The sequence below is a fragment of the Somniosus microcephalus genome, chromosome 9 (genome assembly GCF_052327205.1).
Source record: "Somniosus microcephalus isolate GS21.2 chromosome 9, FLI_Smic_1.0, whole genome shotgun sequence".
Lineage (NCBI taxonomy): Eukaryota > Metazoa > Chordata > Chondrichthyes > Squaliformes > Somniosidae > Somniosus > Somniosus microcephalus.
In genome coordinates, this window is record NC_140995.1 from 22,209,688 (window position 1) to 22,232,383 (window position 22,696).

Sequence of the window (22,696 nt, forward strand, 5' to 3'; positions counted from 1 at the left end):
TGGTTATAAAATTTGCGTAGCGCCAATTCTAACGCCCCAAGCGGGGCTATACCCAATTTCTAGGCCCTAGTATATTAAATATTTTTTTCTAACACTTTTTTTCTTTTTATGTTCGCAGCAAATAAATAATGGTGCAACACTGAGTGATCTTCCACTTCACATGCAGAACAGCATTCTGCATAGGTTTTCTGACGGCCTGGACATCGTCAGCTTGGGCCAGGTGACTTCTACTCTGCACATGCTCAGTGAAGATAGACATCTGTGGAAAAAACTTTGTCAGTACCATTTTGCAGAAAAACAGGCAAGTCTGTCAGAGGAAGTAGAATGTGGACTAATAAAATGCAGTCAGGGTATGAAACTGAATTAAGGAGAGGGGTGGACTTCCCTGAGGCACTGTGTTGCAGTGTCAGCGGGTAGGGTTGCAGAGCGGATATATATAAAAAAAATTCAGAACTGTAGCTGTCTTCTGTTAGCTTAGGCAATTAAATTGCGCCCACTTGACAGTATTAATGGTAGAAACGCTCGGGCATTCCTGGTGCCCAGCGTTGCTAAGGACATGTGTAGAAAATGTATCTGATTTTCTTTCCTCACTTGCATGTCATCATTGTAATATGTATACCCATTTGTGAGTGGGCATATTGGCCCGAATTTTGCAGTCAGCCGGCTCTTTGGCAGAGTTATCCAATTAGTCCAACTCCCCTGCTCTTTCCCCATAGCCCTGCAAATTCTCCCCTTCAAGTATTTATCCAATTCCCTTTTGAAAGTTATTATTGAATCTGCTTCCACCACCCTTTCAGGCAGTACACTCCAGATCATCATAACTCGCTGCATGTATATATATATTTTTTTAATTCCCTCATGTCGTCTCTTGTTCTTTTGCCTATCGCCTTAAATCTGTGTCCTCTGCTTACTGACCCTTCTGTCACTTCGTGATTTTAAACACCTCTATCAAATCTTCTCTGTTTTAAGGCGAACAACCCCAGCTTCTCCAGTCTCTCCAATAACAGTCCTTCATCCCTGGTACCACTCTAATAAATCATCTCTGCACCCTTCTAAGGTTTTTGGCATCCTTCCAAGAATGGTGCCCAGAATTGAAAACAATACTCCAGTTGAGGCCTAACCTAACTTTTATAAGTTTAGTAGTACTTCCTTGCTTTTGTACTCTATATTCCTCTATTAATAAAGCCAAGGATCCCGTATGCATTTTTAACAGCCGTCTCAACTTGTCCTGCCACCTTCAAAGATTTGTGTACACACACCCCCAAGGTCTCTCTGTTTCTGCACCTCCTTTAATATTGTACTATTTAACTAGTATTGTCTCTCCTCATTCTTCCTACCAAAATGCATCACTTCGCACTTCCCTGCATTAAATTTCATCTGCCATGTGTCTGGCCATTTCACTAGTCTGTCTATGTGCTCCTGAAGTTTGTTACTATCCTTCTCATTGTTTATTACATTTCCAAATTTCGTGTCATCTGCAGATTTTGAAATTATGCCCTGTATATCCAAGCCCAGGTCATTAATATATATCAAAAACAGCAGTGGTCCTAAACCTGACCCCTGGAGAACACCACTGTATACTTCACTCCCGTCTGGAAAAACAAATGTTCACCACTACTCTCTGCTTTCTCTCCCTTAGCCAATTTTGTATCTACACTGCTACTTTTAATCTTTTGGGCTTTAATTTTGCTTACAGTCTATTATGTGGTACTTTGTCAAATGCCTTTTGAAGGTCCATATAAACATGAACCACACAACCCTCATCAGTTAGTTCATCCAAGTATTCAGTCAAGTTAATCAAACATGATTTTACTTTAACAAATCCATGCTGACTTTCATTAATTAGCCCATACTTTTCCACGGTTCTGAAAAAGAAAGGAAAACAAATGGAATTAATATTGAATTCTCAGTGGAGGATATTTTTTATGTAAGAGCTTTTATAGATATGTGAAGAGAAAAAGATTAGTGAAATCAAGTGTAGGCCCCTTGCAGCCAGAAGCAGGGGAAATTATAATGGGGAACAAAGAAATGGCAGACCAATTAAATGCATATTTTGGTTCTGTCTTCACAAAGGAGGACACAAATAACCTCCCAGAGATGTTGGAGAACATAGGGTCTGATGAGAGGGAGGAACTGAAAGAAATCAGTATTTGTAGGGAAATGGTGTTAGGGAAATTGACGGGATTGAAGGCCGATAAATCCCCAGGGCCTGATAATCTACATCCTAGGGTACTTAAGGAAGTGGCCCTAGAAATAGTAGATGCATTGCTGATCATCTTCCAAAATTTGCTGGAATCTGGAACTGTACCCATGGATTGGAGGGTAGCTAATGTTACCCCACTATTCAGAAAGGGTGGTAGAGAGAAAGCGGGGAATTACAGACCGGTAAGCCTGACATCAGTAGTGGGGGAAATGTTAGAGTCCATTATAAAGGATGTAATAGCTGAGCACTTGGTAAACAGTGACGGGATCGGACAAAGTCAACGTGGATTTACAAAAGGTAAATCGTGCTTGACTAATCTACTGGAATTTTTTGAGGATGTAACTGGGAAAATAGATAAGGGAGAACCAGTAGATGTGGTGTATTTGGACTTTCAAAAGGCTTTCGATAAGGTCCCGCATAAGAGATTAGCGTGTAAAGTTAAGGCACATGGGATTGGGGGCAAGGTATTGACTTGGATAGAGAACTGGTTGGCGGGCAGAGAGTAGGAATTAATGGGTCTTTTTCCAAGTGGCAGGCAGTTGACTAGTGGGGTACCGCAGGGATCGGTCCTTGGACCCCAGCTATTCACAATATACATTAATGATCTAGATAAGGGAACTAGATGTAATATCTCCAAGTTTGCAGATGACACAAAGCTAGGTGGGCGTGTGTGCTGCGAGGAGGATACCGAGAAACTCCAGGATGATTTGGACAGGTTGGGTGATTGGGCAGAAGCGTGGCAGATGCAATATCACGTGGATAAATGCAAGGTTATCCACTTTGATGTCAAAAACAGAAAGGCAGACTATTATCTGAATGGCAATAGATTGGGAGAAGGGGAAGAGCAACGAGACCTGGGTGTCCTTGTGCACCAGTCGCTTGAAGGTAAGCATGCAGGTGCAGCAGGCGGTGAAGAAGGCAAATGGTATGTTGGCCTTCATAGCGAAAGGGTTTGAGTACAGGAGCAAGGATGTCCTGCTGCAGTTGTACAGGGCCTTGGTGAGACCACACCTTAAGTACTGTGTGCAGTTTTGGTCGCCTTATCTGAGGAAGGATGTTCTTGCCATGGAAGGAGTTCAGTGAAGATTCACAAGGCTGATCCCTGGGATGGCAGGAATGACGTATGAGGAGAGATTGGGTCGATTGGGCTTATACTCGCTGGAGTTTAGAAGAATGAGAGGGGATCTCATCGAAACTTAGAAAATTCTGACAGGTCTGGACAAACTAGATGCAGGAAGGATGTTCCCGATGGTCGGAGAGTCCAGAACCAGGGGTCATAGTCTAAGGATAAGGGGTAAGCCATTTAGGACAGAAATGAGGAAGAATTTCTTCACCCAGAGAGTGGTGAACCTGTGGAATTCTCTACCACAGAAGGTGGTTGAGGCCAAGTCTTTAAATATATTCAAGAAGGAGTTAGATATATTTCTTAGAGCTAAAGGTATCAAGGGATATGGGGAGAAGGCAGGTACGGGGTACTGAGTTTGGATGATCAGCCATGATCTCATCGAATGGCGGAGCAGGCTTGAGGGGCCGAATGGCCTACTCCTGCTCCTATCTTCTATGTTTCTATGTTATGATTTCTTGTGCATTATTAATTGGATCTCACTGTTCAGGGAAGGATGTAAAGTGCAGTCTCTACATATAGTTTCAATTGAGAACTTTAAAAGTACAAAATTATTAGAAAAGAAAGTTAATCAAGCCTTTTCATTTCACGAACCATGTAGTCTGTTTGATCTTGGCCTCTGATCCACTTAATCTCCTGAAGAAAAATTCTTGAAAGGTTCTTCAAAGTTCCTCCCTGCCCCGACAAAGATTAATGGAGCAAAATAAGATCAACTTTATATCCTACATTGTTGATCCACAGAACGGTCCATAGGTTATTTGAAAATTGTCTACTCCATGTAAATATCTGCCCTGTAAAGCATTACAAAAATGTGACTAGGCTGTTGGTCCTCTTGATTGTAATAGCACAACAGAATTTGCTAGAAATTAATTAGACCTGCACATTGATGCCAGCAATAAAGGGTTGCTACAACAGCACATCAGCACTGTATATGTAAAGAATGTTGCTAGAATATCAGCATGAAACTGTTACTTGCTGAATCATGTTTGTTGGAGCATGCATAAGGTACAGGAAGGGTTGTGGCTTGACACTACCCCCCCCCCCCCCCCCCTCTCCATACTAGTTGTCCCATTTTTCTTTTGCTCCCAGAAACTACTGGGTCAATGTCCTGAGACATTTGTGGAGGTTGTACTTGTTACGCAGTTGATCTTGTTGTGACAATTAATACACGCACGGTAGGGTGGTGTAGCTATAAGAGCTGAATTTAAGTGTGGAATCAAGGTATTAAAGGGATACAGTCTACATTAGTTTGGCAAATCTCCTTCCTCTTCCCGCCCCCCCCCCCCACTATTCTTTGTTCTGTTGTTGTTTGTCCCCCTTGGTTTTCTATGCACCTTGTCTTTCCTCTCTGCTGCTTTGTCCTGGTGCTATAAATTCAATAAAATGCATTATTCCATTACTTGCATGAGACATCACTGTAACAAAAATAATTTGTGGCTTTTTTCCTTCATCAAAGATCTTCTGAATTAAGGTAATTTTACTTTAACTGAAATGTTGTAAGCATGAAGTTCTGCCAAACTTTGCATCTGATGTTCTTTTGCAGTTCTGCAGACACCTGGTTCTGACCGAGAAGGGCTGTGTTGACTGGAAGCTGATGTATTTCACACTGCAGAAATACTGTCCAAAAAAGGAGCAATATGGAGATGCCCTACAGTTCTGTCGCCATTGCAGTATTTTGTTCTGGAAGGTAATTTGCCGTCAGTACCAAGTCCACCTGAAAATCTTTTTCTTTCATTTCTAGTGCTGTGATTAAAAGATTTAAAAAAAATCTCAAGTAGCCCATTGTACTCATGTTCAATTTCTGATAGAAAAAAGCTTTATTCAACTGTTATTTTAAATCCCACTGGTAGACTGCTAAGCCGCACCTTATGCATGCGTCAGAGGATGCATTTATGGAGCTTTCCCTTTTCCCCAGTGATGTGATGAAACCGCATAATTGTAGCTGCTTGCTTGCATCACTTTTTAAACGTTTAATTGGGGCTAATATGCATGCTTTCCAAATGTTCATTATCCAGAATTAATTTAGAGAAATTACTAGCTGAATCCTATATACAAGATATAGCACCATCTGAAACTTGCATTTTGGTATGGTCATTCTTGTGGCTTTTTTAATGCTCTTGAGCATAAAAACCATGCAGGAGCGGCAGAGAGCATACCAAAACAACCACCGGGAGATAAAACTGAAGCAGTAACGTCACAACCAGCGTGAAGGGTGGAACCCGAGGAATTACAGGTAAGTATTTAGGATAAGTATTTGGTGGTTAGTGTTCAGTTACTTTATGTAATTAGTTTATTGGTTAGAGTTTTAGTGTTGGCTAAACAGTTAAATACCCTTAAAGCAAAACAAAACAATTTTAAATAACTGTTGGCTAACATGGCAGGACAGCTGGGGCCATCACATGCACATCCTGTGCCATGTGGGAACTCCAGAACACTGTCCTGGAGAACCACATATGCAGGAAGTGCCGCCAACTGCTCGAGCTTAGTTTCTGCTGTGATGAACAGGGCTGGGACCAATGCCCTTGTGGGGGATGGTTTAAACTAATTTGGCAGGGGGAGGGGCACCAGGACACAGCAGCAGAGAGGAGAGACAAGGTGCACAGAAAACCAAGGGGGACAAACAGCAACAGAACAAAGAATAGTGTAGTAAGAGCAGGAAGTAAAGTGGATTGTGTTTCAGTGGGAGAACATCTGGGTAATAGTGAGCATAATATAATTAGATTTAAAGTAGTTATGGAAAGGGACAAAGAAGAATCAAAGATGAAAATACCCAACTGGTAGAGAGCCAGTTTCAATGATTTGAGATGGGATCTAGCACAAGTGGACTGGAAAAAAGGATTGGCAAGGAAAGCAGTAAATGAGCAATGGCAGGCCTTCAAGGCAGAGATAGTTCGGGTTCAAATCCAGCATATTCTCATAAGGAGGAAAGATGGAGCATCCAAAGCTAGAGCTCCCTGGATGACAAAGGAAATAGAGGTTAAAATAAAACAGAAAAAGGATGTTTATGACAAATGTCAGGTACAGAATACAATCGAAAATCAGACAGAATACAGAGAGTGCAGGGGGAAATTGAAAAAGCATACAAGAAGGGCAAAGGGAGAGTATGAGAAGATTAGGAGGTAACATAAAAGGAACCCAAATATCTTTTATAAACATATAAAAAGTTAAAGGAATAGTGAGACCGATTGTGGACAAAAAAGGAAATCTTGTGGCGGCAGAGAGCATGAGTGAGGTACTGAATGCGTACTTTGCATCTGTCTTCACCAAAAACAAGGATGAAGTTAATGTTACAGTTGAAGGTGGGGGAAGGAGTAATAGAGATATTGGATAGGATAAAAATAGATAGAGCAAGTCATCGGTCCAGATGGGATACATCCTAGGTTGCTGAGGGAAGCTAGGATGGAGATAGCAGAAGCTCTGGATCACAATCTTTCAATCCTCCTTGGATATTGGAGTGGTGCCAGAGGACTGGAGAATTGCAAATGTTACAACCCTGTTCAAAAAAGGGGAGAGGGATAAACCTGGTAACTGCAGACCAATCAACAACAACGTGCATTTATACAGCACCTTTATCGTAGTGAAATGTCCCAAGGCGCTTCACTGGAGTGTTATAAAACAAAATTTGACACGAGCCACATAAGGAGAAATTAGAGCACAAGACCGAAAGCTTGGTCAGAGGTAGGTTTTAAAGAGCATCTTTAAGGAGGAAAGAGAGGCGGAGAGGTTTAGGGAGGGAATTCCAGAGGTTAGGGCTTGGGTAGCTGAAGGCACGACCACCAATGGTTGAGTGATTTAAAATCAGGGATGCTCAAGAGGCCAGAATTAGAGGAGCGCAGATATCTCCGTTGGGGGCGGGGGTTGTGGGGCTGGGGGAGATTAGAGTTAGGGAGGGGCAAGACCATGGAGGGATTTGAAAACAAGCATGCAAATTTTGAAATCGGGCGTTGCTTAACCAGGAGCCAATGTAGGTCAGCGAGCACAAGGGTGATGGGTGAACGAGACTTGGTGCAAGTTAGGACAGGGGCAGCCGAGTTTTGGATGACCTCAAGTTTACGTAGGGTAGAACGTGGGAGGACAGCCAGGAGTGCGTTGGAATAGTCAAGTCTAGAGGTAACAAAGGCATGGATGAGGGTTTCAGCAGCGGATGAGCTGAGGCAAGGGCAGAGACGGGCGATGTTAGAGGTGGAAATAGGCGCCTTAGTTATGGCGCGGATATGTGGTCAGAAGCTCATTTAAGGGTCAAATATGACACCAAGGTTGCGAACAGTCTGGTTCAGCCTCAGACTGATGCTAGGGAGAGGGAAGGATTTGGTGGCTAGAGAACGGAGTTTGTGGTGGGGACTGAAGACAATGGCTTCGGTCTTCCCAATATTTAATTGGCGGGATTGACAATTTAGAGACAGTGGAGGTGTCGAGAGAAGTGGTGGTGATGTAGAGCTGGGTGTCAACAACGTACATGTGGAAACTGACGCTGTGTTTTCGGATAATGTCGCCGAGGGGCATCACATAGATGAGAAATATGAGGGGGCCAAGGATAGATCCTTGGGGGACACCAGAGGTAACGATGCGGGAGCGGGAAGAGAAGCCATTACAGGTGATTCTCTGGCTACGATTAGATAGATAATAATGGAACCAGGCGAGTGCAGTCCCACTCAGCTGGACGATGGTGGAGAGGCGTTGGAGGAGGATGGAGTGGTCAGCCGTGTCAAAGGCTGCAGACAGGTTGAAAAGGATGAGGAGCGATAGTTTACCTTTGTCACAGTCACATAGGATGTCATTTGTGAGTTTGATAGGGGCGGAAACCTGATTAGAGGAATTCAAACATGTAGTTCCGAGAAAGATGGGCACAGATTTGGGGAGGCAACAACGCGTTCAAGGACTTTGGAGAGGAAAGTGAGGTTGGAGATGGGGCACTAGTTTGCAAGGATGGAGGGATCAGAGTTTTTTTTGAGAGGGGTGATGATGGCATATTTGAATAAGAGGAAGACAGTACCTGAGGAGAGAGAACTGTTAACAATATTCACTAACATGGGAGCCAGAAAAGGAAGTTGGGCAGTCAGCAGTTTAGTGGGAATAGGGTTAAGGGAGCAGGAAGTGGGTCTCATGGACAAGATGAACGCGGAGAGGTCATGAGGGGAGATCGGAGAGAAACTGGAGAAAGATGCGAGTTCAGGGCTAGGGCAGGGGGGAGCCTTAGAGGAAGTTTGGCTTGGTAGGCTAGGGGAAGGAAGGGAAGTGGCAGAGGCAGCTGATCGGATAGTCTTCATCTTAAGAGACAAAGTAGTCCATGAGCTCCTCGCACAGGTGAGGGTGGAGAAGACAGGGGAGAGGGGTTTAAGAAGATGCTTTGCAGTAAAGAAGCCGAGGGTTATCTTTGCATTCCAGAATGATCCTGGAATGGTGAGCAGGATCCGATCGTGCTTAATGTGGTCCAGCTAGATCTGGTGGTGAATGGCTAAACCAATCTAGAGTCATAGAGTTATACAGCACGGATAGAGGCCCTTCGGCCCATCGTGTCCGCGCCGGCCATCACGCCCTGTCTAATCGAATCCCATATTCCAGCATTTGGTCCGTAGCCTTGTATGCTATGGCATTTCAAGTGCTCATCCAAATGCTTCTTGAATGTTGTGAGGGTTCCAGCCTCCACAACCCTTTCAGGCAGTGAGTTCCAGACTCCAACCACCCTCTGGGTGAAAAAGTTCTTTCTCAAATCCCCTCTAAACCTCCCGCCCTTAACCTTGAATCTATGCCCCCTAGTTATTGACCCTTCTACTAAGGGAAAAAGCTCCTTAGTATCCATCCTATCTATGCCCCTCATAATTTTGTACACCTCAATCATGTCCCCCCTCAGCCTCCTCTGCTCCAAGGAAAACAAACCCAATCTGCCCAGTCTCTCTTCATAGCTGAAGCGTTCCAGCCCTGGTAGCATCCTGGTGAATCTCCTCTGCACCCTCTCCAAAGCTATCACATCCTTCCTGTAGTGTGGCGACCAGAACTGCACACAGTATTCCAGCTGTGGCCTAACCAGTGTTTTATACAGCTCCATCATAACCTCCTTGCTCTTGCCTTCATTAGCCGAGGCATAGAATATAAGTATCCCATATGCCTTTTTTACCACCTTATCCACCTGTTCCGCCGCCTTCAGGGATCTGTGTACTTGCACACCCAGATCCCTCTGACCCTCCGTCTTGCCTAGGGTCTTACCATTCATTGTGTATTCCCTTGCCTTGTTAGTCCCCCCAAAGTGCATCACCTCGCACTTTTCCGGGTTAAATTCCATTTGCCACTGTTCCGCCCATCTGACCAACCCATCTATATCGTCCTGCAGACTGAGGCTACCCTCCTCGCTATTTACCACCCTACCAATTTTTGTATCATCCGCGAACTTACTGATCATACCTTTTACATTCATATCCAAGTCATTAGTGTAGACCACAAACAGCAAGGGACCCAGCACCGATCCCTGTGGTACCCCACTGGCCACAGGCTTCCAGTCACAAAAACAACCTTTGACCATCACCCTCTGCCTTCTGCCACTAAGCCAGTTTTGTATCCAACGTGCCAAGGCACCCTGGATTCCATGGGCTCTTACCTTCTTGACCAGTCTCCTGTGCGGGTCTTTATCGAAGGCCTTACTGAAATCCATGTATACCACATCCACTGCGTTACCCTCATCCACACACCTAGTCACCCCCTCAAAAAATTCAATCAAATTAGTCAGACATGATCTTCCCTTGACAAAGCCATGTTGACTATCCCTGATTAATCCTTGCCTCTCCAAGTGGAGACTAATTTTGTCCCTCAGAATTTTTTCCAATAATTTTCCCACCACTGATGTTAGGCTCACTGGCCTGTAGTTCCCCGGTTTTTCCCTACTCCCCTTCTTGAATAATGGAACTACATTAGCGGTTCTCCAGTCCTCTGGCACATCCCCTGTGGCCAGAGAGGTTCTGAATATGTGTGTTAGAGCCCCCGCAATCTCTTCCTTTGCCTCACACAGCAGCCTGGGATACATTTCGTCCGGGCCTGGGGATTTATCCATTTTTAGGCCTGCTAAAACCGCCAATACCTCCTCCCTCTCGATGTTAATATGTTCGAGCATATCACAGTCCCCCCGCCCTATTTCTATGTCTACATCGTCCCTCTCCATAGTGAAAACAGATGCAAAAAATTCATTCAGAACCCCTCCTACATCTTCCGGCTCCACACACAGATTTCCACTTTTGTCCCTAATGGGCCCTATTTTTTCCCTAGTTATCCTCTTACCCTTAATATACTTATAAAACATCTTAGGATTTTCCTTTATTTTGCTCGCCAGTGTTATTTCATGGCCCCTCCTTGATCTCCTAATTTCTTTTTTAAGTATCCCCCTGCACTTTTTGTACTCCTCTAGGGCATCCTCCGTCTTTAGCCTTTTGTATCTGCCAAAAGCCCACCTTTTTTTTAAAATCCATTCTCGTATATCCCCTGACATCCAAGGTTCCCTGTGGTTTTTGGAACCACCCTTGACCTTTACGGGAACATGTTGCCATTGTATGATCTCAATCTCCCTTCTGAAAGCCTCCCATTGCTCCGATGCAGATTTTCCTACAAGTAGCTGATCCCAGTCCATTTTGGCCAGATCCTGTCTTATCCTATTAAAATCGGCCTTCCCCCAATTTAGAACCTTTATTTCCGGCCCATCCCTGTCCTTTTCCATGACCACCTTAAATCTCACCATATTATGGTCACTGTCACCAAAGTGCTCACCTACTAGCACTTCTTCCACTTGGCCGGCCACATTCCCTAGAATTAGGTCCAGTACCGCCCCCTCTCTTGTAGGACCTTCTACATGCTGGCTCAAAAAGCTCTCCTGGATGCACTTTAAGAATTCTACACCCTCTGTGCCTTTCACACTCTGACTATCCCAGTTAATATTGGGGAAGTTGAAATCCCCCATTACTATTACCCTATTATTTGCACATTTCTCTGAGATTTGCCTACATATCTGTTCCTCTATCTCCCCCTGACTGTTTGGAGGCCTATAGTACACTCCCAGCAAAGTGCTTGCCCCCTTTTTGTTTTTAAGCTCCACCCATATGGCCTCATTAGAGGAACCTGCTAATATGTCATCCCTCCTTACTGCAGTAATTGACTCCTTAATTAATATTGCGACACCCCCTCCTCTTATTACCCCCCCCCCCTCTGTCTGTTCAAGTCTGCGTCCCTTGGACTTAAGGGAGCAAAAATGAGGGGCTAGGGGCAACAGCCAGGGTGAGAGAGAGTAATAGTTTTAATAGGGACTAGGGCATCAAAGGTAATGGTTGAGGGTATGGTTGAGCAGATCGGTAGCTGCAAAAATATTGTGGTAAATAGAGGGCCAAAGGCTGGACAGTTGGGATTATGTAAGAATTGGTCTAATGTCAGTGGTGGAAAAATGGGTCTCATTTGAGACCATTGTTAAGCAATAAATTAATTTTCACTTGGAGAAGCATGGATTAATAAGGGACAGCCAGTACAGATTTATTAAAGGCAAATCTTCTCTAATTGAGTTCTTTGATGACGTAATGGAGAAGGTTGATGAAGGGGGTAGTGCAGTAGATGTGTATATATAGACTTTCAACAGGCCTTGATAAAGTACCTCATAAGACATAATCAGAAAATAGAAGCACATGGTATTAAAGAGCGATGGTAACTTGGGGTATAGAGTACAATTTCAATGTTTGCGGATGATACAAAACTTGGCAACGTAGTGAGCATGTTAGTTGAAGACTTCAGGAGGACATAGACAGACTGGTTAAATGGGAAAACACATGGCAGATGCAATTTAATAATATGAATAAATGTGTACTTTGGGAGAAACAACATGGAGAGACAGTATAATCTAAGTGGTATAGCGGTACCACTGAGTGTCCCTTACTTACCGTACATAATTCCCTTTAACGTAATGATGTAGCCGGTGCAGGGCTTTCCTCCTTTGGGAGCGCGGGTGAACGCGATGACGTCACGTCGCACATCACGTGACCGTCCCAAGCACCGGCAAACGCAATGATGTCATCACGCAAGTCACATGACTACCCAAGCGCGGGAAGAACGCGATGACGTCATCACGCAATCCACGGGACTGCCTACTCAGTCCTCGTGGCGTCTCCGTCTGGTGACGACCTATTTTATGGCTCTCCTGTACCTAGCTCTGCAACCTGTTTGAATTCCTCTGTTCCTGCATTAAAAACCTTTTTGATTGTTCTCCTGGAGTCGAACTCGATTATTAAGTAGGAATTCATCCAATACCTACATCGGTGACCACGAATACCTACAGTGGTACTATTTTTCTTTTGGGGGGGGGGGGGGGGGAGGGTGCAAGAACAGGAGAACCTGGGGGTACATATTCACAAATCTTTGAAGGTGGCAGAGCAAATTGAGAAGGCGGTTAAGAAAGCACATGGGATACTTGGCTTTGTAAATAGGGACATTGAATACAAAAACAAGGAAGTTATGCTAAACCTTTACAAGTCTCTGGTTAGGTCTCAGCTGGAGTATTGTGTACAATTTTGGGCACCACACTTTAGAAAGGATGTCGAGGCCCTGGAGAGGGTAAAGGTTTACCAGGATGATACCAGGAATAAGAGAGTTTATGCGGAGAGATTGGAGAAGCTGAGATTGTTCTCCTTTTAGAGCAGAGAAGGTTAGGGGAGATGTAATAAAGGTATTCAAAATTATGAGGGGTTTTGATGGAGCAAGTAGGGAGGAACTTATTCCTCTGGCAAGTGGGTCAGTAACCATGGGTCATAGATTTAAAGTAATTGGTAAAAACTAGAGGGGAAATGAGGAGACATTTCTTCAGACGGGATTGTTAAGATCTGGAGCACACTACCTGAAAGGATGGTGGAATCAGATTCCATGGGAACTTTTAAAAGCCAATTGGACATGCACTTGAAGAGAACTCATTTGCAGGGTTGTGGGAAAAAAGCAGTGGTGTGGGACTAAATTGAACAGCTCTTTCAAAGAGCTGGTACAGGCATGACCAGCCAAATGATGACCTCCTGTGTTGTAAGATTCTATGATTCCATGTAATACTAAAGTACAGTTACAGGGCTGTATTATTTGCATTACCATAGATCTATGGTCTTGGATTCCTGAGCTTAGAATGGTTGGCAGTGCTATGGTATGACAGTACATTGGCATTCTCTGTTGCCTGGAGCAGAACTGGACTGGAGGGAAGTTCTTCTGTCACAATAGAGCTGTATTGACCTTGCTGAAAGGGGTGTGAAGTTCAAGTCCAGTCTTTTTTAAATAATTTTTTTTTTTTATCTTTTAGTTTTATCCCAGTATGAAGCATTTTAATGCTAAGTTCCAGTGATAACAGATTTGTTTTCTATTTCTGAATGAGCTTTGCATTTTGGAGTTTTGAATTAATTCTGGATTTAAGTATTTTATTGAGGATGTCTGAATCCAGTGTCAATCTATTGATAAAGTTTAAACGTTGGCCAAATACTTCGAGTTTTTTTTGAAGCAGAACATGTGTTACCAACCACAACAACTTGCATTTATATAGCACCTTTAACATAGTAAAACATCCCAAGGCACTTCACAAGAGCGAAATAAGACAAAATTTGACTCCGAGCCAAAGAAGGAGACATTAGGATAGGTGACCAAAAGCTTGGTCAAAGAGGTAGGTTTTAATGAGCATTTTTAAAAATTCATTGATGGGATGTGGGCATCGCTGGCTAGGCCTGCATTTAGTGCCCATCCCTAATTGCCCTTGAGAAGATGGTGGTGAGCCGCCTTCTTGAACCGCTGCAGTCCATATGGTGTAGGTACACCCACAATGCTGTTAGGAAGGGAGTTCCCGTATTTTGGCCCAGCGACAGTGAAGGAACGGCGATACAGGTCCAAGTCAGGATGGTGTGTGGCTTGGAGGGGAGCTTGTAGGTGGTGATGTTCCCATGCGTCTGCTGCCCTTGTCCTTCTAAGTGGTAGAGGTCGCGGGTTTGGAAGGTGCTGTTGAAGGAGCTTTGGCGAGTTGCTGCAGTGCATCTTGTAGATGGTACACACTGCAGCCACAGTGCGCCGGTGGTGGAGGGAGTGAATGTTGAAGGTGGTGGATGGAGTGCCAATCAAGCGGGCTGCTTTATCCTGAATGGTGTCGAGCTTCTTGAGTGTTGTTGGAGCTGCACTCATCCAGGCAAGTGGAGAGTATTCCATCACACTCCTGACTTGTGCCTTGTAGATGGTGGAAAGGCTTTGGGGAGTCAGGAGGTGAGACACTCGCCGCAGAATTCCCAGCCTCTGGCCTGCTCTTGTAGCCACAGTATTTATATGGCTGGTCCAGTTCAGTTTCTGATCAATGGTAACCCCCCAGGATGTTGATAGTGGGGGATTCAGCGATGGTAATGCCATTGAATGTCAAGGGGAGATGGTTAGAGTCTCGCTTGTTGCAGATGGTCATTGACTGGCACTTGCGTGGTGCGAATGTTACATGCCACTTGTCAGCCCAAGTCTGAATGTTGTCCAGGTCTTGCTGCATATGGACACGGACTGCGTCAGTATCTGACGAGTCTCGAACGGTGCTGAACAGTGTGCAATCATCAGCGAACATCCCCACTTCTGACCTTATGATGGAGGGAAGGTCATTGATGAAACAGCTGACGATGGTTGGGCCTAGGACACTGCCCTGAGGAACTCCTGCTGTGTGATTGAGATGAATGACCTCCAACAACCACAGCCAACTTCCTTTGTGCTAGGTATGATTCCAACCAATGGAGAGTTTTCCCCTTGATTCCCATTGACTTCAGTTTTGCTAGGGCTCCTTGATGCCACACTCGATCAAATGCTGCCTTGATGTCAAGGGCAGTCACTCTCACCTCACCTCTGGAATTCAGCTCTTTTGTCCATGTTTGGACCAAGGCTGTAATGAGGTCAGGAGCTGAGTGGCCCTGGCGGAACCCAAACTGGGCATCAGTTAGCAGGTTATTGCTGAGTAAGTGCCGCTTGATAGCACTGTCGATGACCCCTTCCATCACTTTGCTGCTGATTGAGAGTAGACTGATGGGACGGTAATTGGCCGGGTCGGATTTGTCCTGCTTTTTGTAGACAGGACATACTTGGGCAATTTTCCACATTGCCAGGTAGATGCCAGTGTTATAGCTGCACTGGAACAGCTTGGCTAGGGGCGCAGCTAGTTCTGGAGCACAATTGCCGGAATGTTGTCAGGGCCCATAGCCTTTGCAGTATCCAGTGTCTTCAGCCGCATCTTAAAGGAGGAGAGGTGAAGAGGCTTTCGGAGGGAATTCCAGAGCTTGGGGCCTAGGCAGCTGAAGGCACAATCACCAATGGTGGGTCAAAGGAAATCGGGTATGTACAGGAGGCCAGAATTTGAGGAGTGCAGAGTTCTCGGGCGGTTACAGGGCTAGAAGAGCTTAGAGATGGGGACAGGCGAGGCCATGGAAGGATTTGAACATGACTATGAGAATTTTAAAATTGAAGTGTTGCTGAACCAGGAGCCAATGTAGGTCAGCGAGCACAAGGGTGACAGGTGAACGGGATGGTGCGAGTTAGGACACGGGCAGTTTTGGATGAGCTCAAGTTTATGGGAGACCAGCCAGGGGAGTATTTGAATGGCCGAGTCTGAAGTAAAGCATGGATGAGGGTTTCAGCAGCAGATGGACTGAGGCAGGGCAGAGACACGTGATATTATGGCGGTGAAAGTAGGCGGTCTTGCTGATGGAGAGGATATGCAGTCGAAAGCTTGGCTCGGGGTCAAAGCAATAATTGACGAGATTGCATAAATCTAAAACTTTTAGTTGAATCCATCTAAAATCCTCAAGTTCTCTTCCTGTCATATTTAGTCCACATGTGGTTTTACATTTTCTGTAAGTGATTAGTATTTGCTCCATTTGGAGCAAAAATTGTATTATGTGAACAGAGACACCGATATTACTGAAGTATAACTGAGATACAGTGCGCTACGTCAGGCCTCTTCCTATAAACTGAGGATAGTTTGATGTTTGTTGATTCTCCTCAAATCCATTATGTTTACCAGTATAGTCTGGACAATTTGTGAATCTTTGTTCAGTTCATGCCTCCCAATTTTTGAATTAAAAATATGAACCGATATTCTGCATCTATCTGCTGTGCACAGCAAAAAATCTAGCATCTATATCTCTTTAAATCTGTTGCGAATTAGTCTGTCCGAGTTCTTTACCGTTGGTCCCAATAGCTACTTAATGAGTTAAAATCATCACCTCTTCCAATATCTTGATAGAAACAATTTGCCAATAATATCATGGATATATTTTGTGTAATTTAATTCTGTTTTTCATTCCATTAACCGATTAAGAGCAATATTACGGAACAGGAGCTTTATTTAGGAAAGGTTCAGTGGAAAGGATCATCAGGTTGGATAAATCCTTGTCTCTATTCTTTTAATTGTTCCTGTTTATCCTTTTTCCCCCTTTCCTTCATGCTTACTCCTCCTGCTCCTTCTTCCTTGATCTCAAAGGACTACCATCTTGCTTTATTATTCAAGGTATTTTGAAACATTTACATCCTTGAATTCCAACTGCTATGTAGTTATTGATCTAATTCACTGATGGCCCAGTCAAAATGTTGATACCTTAGTTAAGTACAATGTTAGAGGACAAGGGCTAGGCATGTATTTTTTTAAACTGCTTATGGCATTTTTCATAAAGATACATTATCTTTGACTTGTTTGAGAAGTAGTGAGCATGTTGTGAGTAGCTAGTCTTTTGATACTGTAAGAAAGCTCTTAAAGGTTTCTATTAATTTTTTGTTTTTTTTCCTTTTTATTAGGATACAGGACATCCATGTACAGCCAACAATCCTGAAAGCTACTCTACACCAGTGTCGCCTCAGCACTTCATTGACCTTTTTAAGTTTTAAATAGAACTATTGACGCTTTAAAGATTTTATTTTAGATGGCCCCTGATTTTTTTTGAGGGAGAGAGCAAACACTTTGCTGCTTTTCTTATTCTTGTGCAATACACTTTTTCTTCCTTTAATGAAAAAAGGGATTTAAAAAAAAACCTGCATATGAAACATTGCATACATCAGAAAAAAATCATGTAGGACTTTCAGTTGGAAATGTTTCTGTAAATATAAAAATATAGCTCTTTACTTCCAGATGTTTGCATGGAATTGATTCTTGATTTAAAAGCTTCAATAATGTTACAACTTGTTAAGTTTAAATAAATATTTTTGCACATAATGGGTACATTTAGCCTGAAATGTGATTTAGTTAGTGAAGCAATTGTTTTTAGCTCCTTTTTAGCAACACATTGTGTTAAAATCTATTGAGATTGGCACTAAGTTTATAATCTATGTGCTAGTGTACTGTCTTTTTAAACACAAAGCACTTTTGTTACTTTGTTTTCTGTTTTTTAAGCTGCCTTTTGAACAGAACATTGGCCCCTGCAAAGCATTATCGGAAGTCTCCTCCACATGGATAGGGTGAAACCATATGACTGCTTTGAATTATGATATTTAAGGTTTTTTTCAAATATATTGCAGATGATGAAGTACATTATTTTTAAAATATCATTCCAGCTGCCTGTAATGTTGCTGGGATAAGAGGCTGCCTGAGGTGCAGAATATGATATTGTTCTTATTTTTTAAAAACACCTCCTGCAGTAGTATTAGTTAAATCTGTAAGCTTTTGGTGCAAAAATAGTAATGTACTGCCAGAACCTTGTGCCATGTAGATATTTGGGGAGTGGGGAGGAAATAAAGATAATGTCATTGGTTTAATCTATTCATTTGTGCATTACATATTGGAGATTGAAGTCTTGAGAAATATGCTCTGCACTATAAATTCCAACCTTTATGTGCTTTAAAAAAAAAAAAAAAAATTCTTCAACTTTCTCTCTTCCTCCCCTGCAGATGCTGGGGTAGAATTCCAGCGGTACTGGCAGCCCTCTGGTAGCTTGCCCAAATGACTCTTCTTCATATGTGAGCCAAGATAGAATAGTTTGCTGACACTATCATAAGAAGATATCATGGCTGAGCCTGATCCTGTCTATGCATGTGCACAATCTAGCTAGAACCACTCGTGATTGGAAATGTCTTGTGAATCTCTTCTCTTGTCTGTCTTAGTACTTGAGGATAAACGCCAGTAAACCAATCTATTTTTAACTTTTTTTTAAAGTTGTCTAGACTTTCCTCTCATTTGTAAAATAGTTCTACTTGGATTATTGCTATTTAAGGAAACACATGGTGCTCATATATTTTCAAGTGAATACATGAAGGAAGTAATCAGTTAGTATATTAACTATCTTGTGATCATCCTGACTTATAGACCCATTGGGATTCTTGCTTGTTTTGTGTGTGCAGTCTTATTTTTATATTGAAAGAATTTCTGAATGTTGCTATATTCATCCCAAAGGATCTCCCTCACATTTTCTCCTGCAGTTTTTGTAAAGACAGTATTTCCGCACTATATATCTGATTGATTTGATTTTTCTTTGCTTATTTAAAATTGCTTGTTTAGTCTACACTTATTAACCATAACTATGTATTTATTCATCAAGCTTGACAGTATGCCTTTAAAAGTACTCCAATTGCCCTGACATTTGTTCAACAAACTCTGTTTGTTTAAGATATTCCTTCCTTTCCAAACTTTATTAAAGTATAGTATATGCTTAGCTCCTGGTCCAGATCATGTCATAAGAACACAAGAAATAGGAGCAGGAATGGGCATACAGCCCCTCGAGCCTGCTCCGCTATTCAATAAGATCATGGCTGACTTCTACATCAACTCCACTTTCCTGCCCGATTCCCACATCCCTTGGTGCCCAAAAACCTATCGATCTCAGTCTTGAATATATTCATCAACTGAGCATCCACTGCCTCTGGGGTGCAGAATTCCAAAGATTCACAACCCTCTGAGTGAAGAAATTTCTCCTCACCTCAGTCCTAAATAGCTGACCCCTTATCCTCAGACTATGACCTAGTTCTAGACACAAGCCAGGGGAAACAGCCTCTCAGCATTTACCCTGTCAAGCCCTCTAAGAATTTTATACGTTTCAGTGAGCTCACTTCATTCTTCTAAACACTAGAGAATATAGGCCCTTTCCACTCAATCTCTCATAGGACAATCCCCCCATCCCAGGAATCAATCTCCATTGCACCCCCTCCTTCCTTGGGCAGGGAGACTAAAACTGTACACCATACTCCAGGTGTGGTCTCACCAAAGCCCTATATAATTGCAGCAAGACTTCCTTACTCTTGTACTCCAACTCCCTTGCAGTTAAGGGTAACTTACCATTTGCCTTCCTAATTGCTTTCTGTACCTGCATGTTAACTTTCTGTGATTTGCATGCAAGAACACCCAAATCCCTCTGAATACCAAACTTTACTAGTCTCTCAACTTTTTTATTTAAAAAAAAAAAAAAATCTGCTTTTCTGTTCCTTCCATAGTGGATAATTTTACAGTTTCCCCACATTATACTCACTTTGCCACCTTATTGCCCATCACTTAACCTGTCTGTATCCCTTTGCAGCCTCTTTGCGTCATCCTCACCGCTTTCTTTCCCACCTAGCTTGTATCGTCGGCAAACTTGGATATATTACATACTTGACCACATTGTGTGGTTGCTAACCTCCAAGGGTGCACAACTCCATTTCCTGCATGTTATCTAGGTATGTTACCATCACCAAGTCAAGATACACACTGGTTCTTGTGGATTCCCTGGTACAATGAGTCTTGAAGTAGTCATTTAATGTTGCAGCACAGAAAATGGTCAGACTGTCAAACCTGGTGATTTTTCTCCACAAAAGCCACCTAGTTTAATCCTACTCTCCTGTTTGGTTCTCATGCTTTTTAATTTCTGTTTTTCAAGCAACTATCCAATTCCTTTTTTTTAAAGCTGAATTCTGCTTCAACAATGGGAACAGTTTCATTTACTGACTTAGGTATTTTCAGTTTAACTGATTGAAATTTTCAATTAAAGTAACAGTCTGGTTTTCAGGTGCCCTTTTTATCTCAACAAACTACTTGCTGATCTTGCAGTCTGCAGCACAACCCTAGTGTTGGTTTTGCCCTTTTCACGTTAAAGATGTCCAACTAGTGTAGTTCATTCTGCAGCTTTCCACCTCTCATGGGATGAACTTTAATTTTTTGGCTATCTGTCATATAGGAGTTACACTACCTCTCTTCCTGCCTACTCCCTTTCCTGAACTCTATACCTCTTGTATGTTGTATTTGTTATCAGCCTTTGGGTTCAGACATATTTCTGATTTCTTCTTACATCATAGTTCTTTACTGCCACCACTGCTCAAGCTTAACCATCTTAATTTGAATGTCTTTTGGTAGACTGGAATTATACTGTCAACTATGGCTTCCTACAGGTCAGACTGAAGTCCACAAAGGAAGTCCTGGGCAGCTAAAGGAAAGTACAGACATCTACATTCTTGTAATGTTAAACATTTTGCAAAAACTTTTAAGAATTCTCAGGCGGTCCATGCAGTTTTGCAACAGGGTGGAGTTGAACTGCACCTGATGTGAAGATTAGTGAGAGGACAACTTACACTACTTGGGGTTTTAGTGTGCAGAAGAGCCAAATTGGGATCTGATGGTCAAATTATCATGCCACTTCCATGCCATTATGGATATGAAATTGCTTCACGTGTGAAAGTGGCCTTATGGTTGCAGTCCAAAAATAGAAACATTTACCCACATATGTACATATATCTTAAGCTGTGTCAAAAGCCAGGTCTCCTTTTTAGCTCTGAAGAGTAGGAGGAGGAATAAGACAGTCATACCCTGTTCGCATAGAACAAACCACTTTAACCAGTGTAGAGTATAATGGTTGAAACTGGAACAGGTTTTGTAGTTGGAATATAAATGGTATAATTTGGAGGCATCCAATACTAGACACTTTTTGTAATTTTGTAAGTTCCAGCCAAAGCATGGGTAGATGCAGTAAGTATTGTGGCTTCTATACTGATCTTTCAGGAATCCCAAGATAAGGGGGAAAGATGAATTTATGTTTCACATTGAGTCTAGATGAGTGAAATTAAAAACAGAATCTTGGGAGGTGTGTTCATTGCAAAGAGATCTATGAAAGGACAATTGAACTTTTAGAATACAGTTTAGGCAAATCTAGATCAACCTGTTCCTAGAGCTGAATCTCATGGTAACTCTGCCAAGATATGGAGTAGATGAGTAGTAGTTAGCATGCAGTTCTCTGGATGAAAAATATCCAACAAACACAAGGATGTCCGACTCGCATTCTCCTACTTGTTGAAATAGTACATTAATATTTTTGTATTGATAATCAGCAGCACAATGTTTCCAGCTAGCGCCTATATATTCTCTTGCACAACACAGAATTTGTCATTTTATGAAGGAGCACTTCAACTGGTCAGATGCATCCATGAAAGGATTAGTACTGTGACTTTCTGGAGTTTGTTCAAAGCATAATTTTGAGAAAGTGTGAGATATGTGACAAAAAGAATAAACAGGCAGCAGAGGTTGAATTATTATAGTTAGGAATTAAAAGGATGCAAACATAATGCCCTTTCAACCCATAACAATCACGCATTGATTTTATTTTCTGTCTAGTAATAGGTTTTTGCATTAAACTTTAGATTGCATTTTCTATTGTGATGTCTTTTAAGTTCCTTTGCCAATATATTCCTGTAGATGCTAAAAATGTCCTTTATGAATTTCAAAGCAGTTTCTCTGCATGTAACAGAAAAATCAGATACTGCTCTGTACATTTCAAATACTGACTGTTACACTACAATACTGCAGAGGCCCATGTTACACTACAATACTGCAGAGGCCCAGTGCTGTAGTACATTAATATCCTCCACCAAGGAGTGGTAGAATGCAAATTTAGCTCCAATAGTTTGTAGTGTTGAATTTCATAACCTAGCCAGGCAATGTGTGAGCTGCTGAGCAGACATAATTCAGTTTGCCATGATATTTATTAATGGCTAACTTAATTAGCCTTAGCTGGATTGGAATCTAGAGCCCAGAGATGGTGAAGACTCGCATCAAAAATCCATGAGACCGTTTCTGCTCCAGTAATGTTGGCGGCTAGGATATCTGCCTGCCAGCTATTTAAGGCACCAATGTGGTGTACGTTGCAAGATCGGCTTATTAGCATATTGAATGACGGGCCAAGAGAGCAATGCCTGTGTAACATGGGAGTACATTGCTGAGGGGAAGAGGACGCCTGGTGGCAGCAACTTCCTAAAGGCACAGCAGGCGTGTGGAAAACATCCTCTGGAAAAATCCTCTCCGACCCTCTCGGGTGATCAAAACCAGTCCAGATCACATGGACCAAGTGCTATGTATAAAGACACTTCCCTTCTATATGATGCAATATCTGCCCCAGTCAAGAGCTGGCCCAGCACCCTCTCGAAGG

At 42.7% G+C, this 22,696-nt stretch overlaps 1 protein-coding gene across 2 annotated transcripts in view; it reads left to right on the top strand.

The window, feature by feature from the left end:
• fbxo25 (F-box protein 25) overlaps positions 1 to 18,075 on the top strand; it is a 60,089-nt gene extending 42,014 nt beyond the window's left edge. Inside the window, exons 7-10 of one of the 2 annotated variants that reach the window (XM_085996427.1) lie at positions 119 to 301; positions 4,870 to 5,013; positions 16,807 to 16,833; positions 17,118 to 18,075. In XM_085996427.1, coding sequence (XP_085852553.1) covers positions 119 to 301; positions 4,870 to 5,013; positions 16,807 to 16,833; positions 17,118 to 17,207 — 444 coding nt within the window. In that variant the 3' untranslated portion in view covers positions 17,208 to 18,075. The remainder of the gene's footprint in view (positions 1 to 118; positions 302 to 4,869; positions 5,014 to 16,806; positions 16,834 to 17,117) is intronic. The other variant, XM_085996429.1, reaches the window with a different exon arrangement.
• The last annotated feature ends 4,621 nt before the right edge of the window (positions 18,076 to 22,696 follow it).